Source organism: Prunus avium, chromosome 8, assembly GCF_965620075.1.
Source record: "Prunus avium chromosome 8, drPruAviu1.hap1.1, whole genome shotgun sequence".
Taxonomy (NCBI): domain Eukaryota; kingdom Viridiplantae; phylum Streptophyta; class Magnoliopsida; order Rosales; family Rosaceae; genus Prunus; species Prunus avium.
The window spans coordinates 260,029-268,322 of NC_142291.1; the positions used below are offsets into that span (position 1 = coordinate 260,029).

Here is an 8,294-nt window from a genome sequence, read left to right on the forward strand (position 1 = left end):
GAGATAAAACCAAAATAATTACTCATCATTGCTATAGCCTATAGGGTGGTCAGGGTGGTGGTGGGCTCACATTAATACATGTGTAGGGCCGAAAAGGAACAAAAGGCTTTTGCAAAGAAGAGTTTATTGGTCCAAGAATACCGATGACCGAAGACCGAAGACCGACTTTTGTTTTCCCATAGAAATTAAATACGAATTATAAATATGAATTAAAAAGAAAAGAAAAAGAAAAGTGGGAAAGTAGGAATAGAAAAGGAAACAGAAGGCGAAGAAAAATGAGGAACCGCCATACGAAACCTTGGGATTTTAGAATTTCTCCATCTCTCCTTCTCTCCTCCTCCTTATAAATAAGACTAGTAAATAAAAAAGTAAGAAATAGCAAAGCAAAAACGCAGCAGTTGAAGAAATATTTACAAGAAGAAGCGCTTCCCCTTCCCCCCTTGTTTATAATAAAAAGATTGTAAGACTGATTTATTATTAGCGACCGATTTCCCTCTCCTCTCCTCTCGTCTCTCTTCTTATTTATTTATTTATTTGTGAATGTGTGTGAAGAAGTTTTGAGAGAGAGAGTTTTGAATTTAAAACACAACAGCAGAAGCAGAAGCAGCAGCAAATCAGTAACAAAATTAAACAAAGCACCAAATACGAAACCAGATCTACTATGGTCATGACCGAGAGACCTTCCAAGCGGCTCAGGAGGAGGGTGACCGCTGATCTCCCGGACTTTTTCACCTTCCCTCAGCCCCACAGCGAACTCGTTCCCCCACAGCCTTTCCGTGAGAACGTCCGCAGCTTCCTCATTCGTCACGCGCACGTCACGTGCCCATCCTCCTCGTTGTTCCCGTCCTTGGTCACCTCACAGATCTCGCTCCGGGTCGGGCATCCGGGCGACCCGACCGCCGTTCTTCCCTTGGACGTCGTCGAGGAGGACGTCACCCGCTCCAGACGATCCGTCTACTGCGACCAGTGCCGAGTCGTTGGTGAGTCCACTCACCCACTCTCTCTCTCTCTCTCTCTCTCTCTCTCTCTCATAGACGTAGACATACGTACATTCAGATGGATGCTTTGCTTTACTCTCTCTCGCTTTTTTGTTTTTGTTCGTAGAATATGTATTTTTATTTTGAGCTTTGGATAATGTTTTACGTTTGCTTTCTTTGACAAAAATTTTACGTTTGCTTCCTTTGACAAAAATACAAACAATAGGTTGGAGTGGGCATCCGGTGTGCAAAAAACGCTACCATTTCATAATAAGAAGGGGCGCTGGGACTTGCGAGACTGAGATTCCCTTGCAGCAGCAGCAACAACAATACAACAACAACAACAAAAGTAACAACTGGTGCAATTCTATGAGTGCGACAATGGAGGAGACGGATGATGTTGAAGAATGGGCGTATCTTCAACTTCATGATAATACTCATCTTCTCCATGCCGTCATTCACTCCAATGGCTTTGCCCACCTTCTAACCCTCAACGGCAGACAAGGAGGCTCCACCCTTCTCTCTGGCCGTCACATTTTGGACTTGTGGGATAGGCTCTGTCAAACCCTCTCTGTCAGGTCCATAATTCCTTCCTTCCTTGCCTTTACTTCAAGTCATTGTCAAAATTATAATCATTCTCATTTTTATAATTATTTTTTATTGAGACATAAATGGGAAGCGATACTGAATTGCATTACATGTTTTGAACTTGAACAATGAACAGGAAAGTTAGTGTGATGGATGTTTCGAAGAAGTATGGGATGGAGTATCGATTGTTGCACACAATCATCAACGGCCGTTCTTGGTATGGAGATTGGGGCTATGAATTTGGTGCTGGGAGCTATGCTCTCACTCAAGATTCTTACCACAAAGCAGTGGATACCCTGTCCAGCTTGCCTTTGCACCCATTTCTATTCCAACCAAGGAGACCCCGGACTCGCGTGCAGTCTGTTGTTGCTTTTTATCAATCTTTATCCGATACCCAACTCCCAACAATCAAGGATCTTTTTACATACATGTTGAGTCTAATCCATAGATCCCGCAAGCCCACATCATGTAAGAAACCCCAGCATCAAACTTCCAATGCTTTATGTGCGTGGACGGCCAATGACGTTGAACATGTGCAACAAGCTATGATCAAGCTACTGCTTGCAGCAGTTGGTGTTGGAGAGGATAGCTGGGTGTCAAAGCGTGCCCTCAGGGCCGCATTGTACAAGAGTTCCTCTCTGGAGCTTCTTGATTACAGCCTTAAACACCTGGGAGGGAAGTTGGCAGCCAATGGTATGGTAGTTAAGGCCCGGTGCAGTCCCGCGTCAACTGATGTAGAATACAGGTAAAGAGACCAGCATTGTTTGGTTCACTTGCTTTTGTCTACTTATACATGCTTTGAGTCCTGACACTCATTATGGTAACAGGCTTGTGCCATTGATTATTGGGAACGTTGATGGATCCGAGGATTTGAATTATCCATCGGAAGAGCAAATCCTATGTGACCTCAAATTTTTATATGATTCCATTATCCACCCTGACACCATGCTAAGCTATACACCTCAAGTGATGAGAGAACGTGTTATTGACGCAGCAACTAAGCTTCTCGATTGCAAGCAATTTGTGAAGGACTGCATGCCTGATAAAATGGCAGCGGAAAGCTCCTTTGGCATTCGCCTCTGGTGTCATGTGGAGCTTTCAGATGAACCCAAAGATGATTTTATCCTGCCTCCAGAACTGATTGTCTTGCCCTTGAATGCAACTGTTGCTGACCTTAAAAGGGAAGCTACCATAGCCTTCCAGGAAGTATATGCCATGTTTAAGAGGTTTGAAGTTGAGGAATTGCTTGAATATGGCTCTATAAATGATTCATTTACAGTGAAACTTCTGGTTGGAACATGTGGCTCGATTCGTTTAAAAGGGAGATGCCCTGCAAAACATGGGCTTAACCGTTTCCGGATGGAGAGAGGACTTGAAAGCTGGACCGTTGATTGCACATGTGGGGCCAAGGATGATGATGGGGAGAGGATGTTAGCTTGTGATACATGTGGTGTTTGGCAGCACACAAGGTGTGCCGGGATTCATAGCTCTGATGCTATCCCCGCCAGGTTTGTTTGCATGAGATGTGTAAGCTCATACCGCGAGAAAAGCCAAAACACCAATGATCCTGCCAAGGAAGCTAATATTAGTGCCCCTTTCTCCAACACAACTTGCAGAGCTAAGGCATCTGCAACTGATAGTCCCAGCGTTGCATCTAACATGAACATGGCATTTAGTGTACTTTGATTGCAATATTAACCTTATGTACAGTTGACATTTGGTAGGTTTTTGAAGGGGGCAGATTTTTTCACATTTTGGGAGTTCCTTGCGAACTTTGCCTCCCATCGCCTCATTTTGAGAGGAGTTTTTTTTTCTTTTTTGTTTGTATATAGCTCAATGAAAAAGAAAAAACAAATATTTATTGTGTTACTAAAATTTTCAGTCATGGTTTATAAAATGGCAACTGATCTCGAAAATTGCAATAGGTACAGAATTACCTCTTCATTGCCCTACTCCTTGATCAGAATTCTTACCTGTATCCTCGGGCTGCGTTAAGAAAACATTTCTAGCTTCTAAATTAGTGACATGGGGTTCTGTCCTAGAAAGAGAAAGGTGTTTAACGGCTGTGCACAGACCAGTATACTTGGTAACAACTTGTTTGTACACACTCAGCAACCTCTCCACATCTCCAATTGTCAAATCCCCAGCCTCTTTGTCCATATAAGGGTAATTTGACGCACCTGTAGTTTTCAATAGAATGTTTAGATGGAATATAACAACCAAAAGTATAACAAACGAATATTTCTAATGGTTGGTACATTTATCTGCACAGTTTTGGATGGAATATAACAACCAAATAATTTTATCCCCTTCTATCCGCATACCTAACTCCTATTATTTAAATTTCATATTAAAAAAAATTATTATTTAAAAACAAGAGAGAGGGAAAGAACAATTGAAGTTGCACATTATGTCTCTTTAAGGGGACAACTCGATGGCTAAAGTCATGCGGTTCTCTCACAACGGTTGGTATTGGTTGCATGTATTGTACTATGTAATTTAGAAAGGAAAGAAAAAATTATACAATATAAGCTTGTGATTTGATGATGTTCAATCACAATGCATTATCTAAGTAATCCTACACCAATTAAAGTTATCAGGCGGATTCAAACACCACAACTAAGGACTGAAGAAAGGGTAACCTTTAGGAAAATTAACAATATAGTTTGAAACTTACCACTTTTTTCTTTATCATGTGATCTTGCTGAAGGGCCAGGATCGGTCTGGCCTTGCAAGGTTGTCCTTTCTTCCAAAGTGGGCGTGGCTTCCTTTTCTGTCTCTTTATTGGTCATTCTTGCTGCTTGCATGCTCTCTTCAAATTCGATTTCATCAATAGAAAGAGATTTAGAATTTAACTCAAAAATAAATGTTTTGGCCGAGACAAGATTGGTGAGGTAATAGGCCGCCTCAGACACAAGTTTTGTCTGCCTCCGATATAACTGAATGAATTTGAGGTTGGAATGCAATTGTGGAGGATTGGCCTGATAGTACAAAGACAAAAGACTTAGTAAAGCACATAGGAAATCAAGCTACAGCTAAGGGGACATTTCTTCTAAGACTTGAAATGATTCATCAACATCAAACACCAAATTCTTAATTAGATAACTCAAAAGCCAAAACAACTGCGAACACCGAAGGCACACAAATATAAATGTAGCTATGAAGGATTCTAACAGACTAAGAATTATTAATTTGTTGATAAGCAATGACTTCTTATTTAACTTCTGGTATAAGAATGCCACAACACATAAGAATGCCACTAATTTTACTAAAGTAATCTACATGATCCTGGACAGTAAGAGAATATTATCCAATGATTTAATCAATTTGTAAGTGGTAAGAAAAACTTTCTGATGTTGCTAAGAAGACAATCAATATTAAGAAAAGATCATATTCTAATGCAAAAAGCAGGACCAAACAAATGAACTAAAGAAAAAGAAAGAAGTTTATATTTCAGGCATGTGAAGGCACAATTATCAAATATAGTATCACATCAAACTGTTAAAAGTTGAAAAGCATAGGAACCATAGCTAAAAACTGGACATGATTAATAGAATGGCTTATTACCAAGGAGAGCTTGCCTTGATCATAACATATATAAGGACAGGAAGAAAGTCATCAGCTCCTGCCAGTACATGATTTTCTGACATTGATGCATTCAACAATAAATTGTTGATGACCTTGCAACAATTCATAACACACAGAAGCTTCTCACGAGGGGCTTTGAAAGCATTAATTTTCAGCAATTCTTTTTCTGCAAGCTGAATAAAAAGAGAATTATGTCCTTGCTGCTTATCAGGAATAAATCAAATATCAGTGTAAAAATGAAAACAAGAAAGGATGACTTAAATTGATAACCAAAAAACAAGAGAGTGAAGCTAACTAAAGCAATTATAAAACACTTTTACGAATCTAGTTCTCTGAATGGCCATTCGTCTTCATTACACCAATCTATTCAACAAACATCTGAGAGGGAGGAGGCTATTATCCAAGATTCTACACAATTATTCAAACCAACGAAGTTCTTTTAAGATTATTTATTATCTCCAACTAAATGTAATCAGATAACTTATTTGTATGCATCCGTGGAACGAAATCATAACATATGTCACTTTTAAATAAATGTATGCTACGTCCTGTTTGTAGTCTATAGATTTTTATCTACTGCTATTGAAATCAATGTACGATGCACTTAAATTCCATTACTTACATAGCCTCTCATGTATGTGGTTTATATATCTATAACATGTGACACACAAAGTGATACAAAAGTACAAAGTGAGAAATCAGCACCCTCCCTCTACAAAGTAATAAGGGGAAGAAAAAAAGAGGAAAGAGCAGTACTATCCTTTTTGCTTATACATAACGAATGGTTGAAATCAAAAGCTGCTACAAGTTTAAACCTAAGCTGCAAACATATACATGTGTTTAACTTTAAATTTTGAATTCCATACTATTACACATTCATTCATATTTTAGATGTGTGCAGGCAGGGAAACAAGGCTGTTGTTTTGGTGTTTTTAGTTCATAAAGGGAATCAGACCTCCTCTGTTAAAATATGAAACAATTTCAGTTCTAAATACTACCATTTCTCAGCAAATGTTGTCTACTGAACACGGTCACTCAAATTGAAAACACAAGGTGAAATAATCAATCTTGAACTGGGAAGAAAGATTATTAAGTTTCACTTTATTCAAGGTTCCAGGTAGCCATAACCATTGAGATAGAAACTATAACTGTGAGCATAAATGACATGTCTCTTATGGTCAATTCACGTTTTCAAGAAAAAGCAAGCAAAACCAAGCATGTGGCTGGAAATCATCACCTTAAAATATAATGACTCTACTATAATGTATTGCATTACATCAATGATAACATAACCATGAAACTAACAGCATTAAATCTAAAATTAAAGGCAATGTACTAAGCATGGTATTAGTATAATTAAATGGAAATAAATATAAACTAACTACCAACACAGTGCCAAAAATAATTTGCACTCCCCAACAGAGTAAATGCAGCAAGCATACCAGCCATGAAGCTTCATTGCGTAGAACTGCTGGAATATCCAAATGCTCAGGCTTCAAGAAGGTCTGCAACAAGTGTATTTTCTGCGAGGTTTCAAGGTCAATCTTTACATCCTCGGGAGTAGAAGAAAAGGTCCGGGAGAACAATTTTGTCATGACATATTTCTCCAAACCCTGCAGTAGCAATTATAGGAAAACACAAATCTAACTGAATATCTCACATAAAAAGTACAAATTGGTGGTACATGCTACATTGTCCTCCCTTAATTTTAATCACATTTGGTTCTTACGCTGTGTTTTTTGTTTGGATAGTAGTTTAACTAGTATGAACTATAAAGGAGGGAAAGGGAATTCAATGATAAAAAAAGGAACTTTCTTTTTTCGGGTGAAGCTAATTGTCAGAATCTTAAGAAAACCAACAAAAACTAAACTAGATCCATCCACAGTGTTTGAAACAAGCATCGAGAAGTTGACAAATAAGAGCAGGCAGCGAGTACCTCCATTGCACAATCAACCTCCTGATCAGTGGCACCTGCCCACAATGGATGATCCCTAATAGCATCTTCCATTGTTGTGTAGAATTCTTGAACCTTTTTGCCGTCATTTTCAGGGTTGGCCGCGTAAAACGAAAATGAGACAATAAAGCTAACGAAGAAAAAAGAAAAGGGATACAGTCTATGAATGAAACCAAACAATACAAATATGTATGAGTATGAATTAGGGTTTGAGCTCTAAAATACCTTTTGATGGATCGGACGAGATCGAGGGAAGCAGGGTTTCGCATTCGATCGAGAAAATCATAGAAGATAGCCGAAGAGGATGAAGATCCCTCCATTCTCTTTGAACTCTTTGATTGATATGAAATTGAGACCAATTTAGAGGAGCACTGCCGCCAACAACACCATCACCGTCAATCTCTGTCTGGAGAATTTGACAGAAACAGAGTATGGAGGTGGAAGAGGGTTGAAGAAGCAGCATAGTATTAGTCGTTAATAAGACCGACAACTGTTTAAGGAGAGAGAAGGAGAAGAAGGAAGAATGGTAGGTTTGGCACGTGACCCCCACGTTTTTATTGCTGGTTGCTTGCTGTTGAGGGTTAAATACTTTGCCTTTTCATCACAAAACGTCATGAGGTTTGTGAAACTATCAGGTTGTGTTATTTATGTTTTTTTTTTTGTCAAGCGTGATTCATAAGGTAATACCTTGCTCATGAATAGTCTAGAATGACGGCTCATGTTCCATCCTAGAATATGTTAAATTGATAATGTGGCACGCATATGGGTCTCATATATCCAATGATATGATGCCACATGGATTAAAAATTAAGAACTTTAAAAAAAAATTAAAAACCAAAAAACAAAAAATAGATCACCACCTCCTTCATTGCACCAGAACCCCACATCCAGCCTCCTCCATATCCCAACCCGCTATACCAAATCAACACCCACAACAGCCAACCTAAACCTTGATATGCCATGAACTCCCCCTCACCCACTGCTCGTCCATTCTCCACCACCAAAGACCAAAATTAGATGTTGTAATTATTTATATAATACAAAAATAGGGTGAAATTACATGAATTCTTGCTGTTGCCTTCTTCGGAGTAGTTGGTGGAGTCGAGGCCTTCATTGGAGGAGATGGTGGTTAGTAACGGCCTAACCTGGAGTGGATTGGGTTTAAAGTGTTGCAATTCACCATTTAT

The 8,294-nt window shown here is 39.1% G+C and overlaps 2 protein-coding genes across 2 annotated transcripts; one reads left to right on the forward strand and one right to left on the reverse strand.

Moving 5' to 3' along the window:
• Positions 1–661: 661 nt before the first annotated feature.
• On the forward strand, positions 662–3,440 carry LOC110755922 (RING/FYVE/PHD zinc finger superfamily protein). Its single transcript, XM_021957245.2, has 4 exons — positions 662–980; positions 1,204–1,555; positions 1,702–2,310; positions 2,393–3,440. Exons 1-4 carry the CDS (start codon positions 662–664, stop codon positions 3,249–3,251), a joined length of 2,139 nt encoding a protein of 712 aa, XP_021812937.2. The 3' UTR covers positions 3,252–3,440.
• On the reverse strand, positions 3,403–7,620 carry LOC110755923 (vacuolar protein sorting-associated protein 9A-like). The gene is made up of 6 exons (XM_021957247.2): positions 7,333–7,620; positions 7,090–7,237; positions 6,596–6,766; positions 5,147–5,326; positions 4,243–4,546; positions 3,403–3,745 (listed from the first exon to the last, which is right to left on the reverse strand). The coding sequence occupies exons 1-6, from the start codon at positions 7,425–7,427 to the stop codon at positions 3,507–3,509; spliced, it is 1,137 nt and encodes a 378-aa protein (XP_021812939.1). The 5' UTR covers positions 7,428–7,620; the 3' UTR covers positions 3,403–3,506.
• Between the last annotated feature and the right edge of the window lie 674 nt (positions 7,621–8,294).

What these genes read in the sequence shown, in the direction of transcription:
- LOC110755922 (XM_021957245.2), top strand. Translation starts at nt 662, where the DNA reads ATGGTCATGACCGAGAGACCTTCCAAGCGGCTCAGGAGGAGGGTGACC. An exon ending in CGACCAGTGCCGAGTCGTTG is followed by an intron (nt 981 to 1,203) that starts GTGAGTCCACTC and finishes TACAAACAATAG; the next exon opens with GTTGGAGTGGGCATCCGGTG. An exon ending in TGTCAAACCCTCTCTGTCAG is followed by an intron (nt 1,556 to 1,701) that starts GTCCATAATTCC and finishes AACAATGAACAG; the next exon opens with GAAAGTTAGTGTGATGGATG.
- LOC110755923 (XM_021957247.2), bottom strand. Translation starts at nt 7,427, where the DNA reads ATGGAGGGATCTTCATCCTCTTCGGCTATCTTCTATGATTTTCTCGAT. An exon ending in AGGTTGATTGTGCAATGGAG is followed by an intron (nt 6,767 to 7,089) that starts GTACTCGCTGCC and finishes TTGCTACTGCAG; the next exon opens with GGTTTGGAGAAATATGTCAT. An exon ending in ACATGATAAAGAAAAAAGTG is followed by an intron (nt 3,746 to 4,242) that starts GTAAGTTTCAAA and finishes TGAAAACTACAG; the next exon opens with GTGCGTCAAATTACCCTTAT.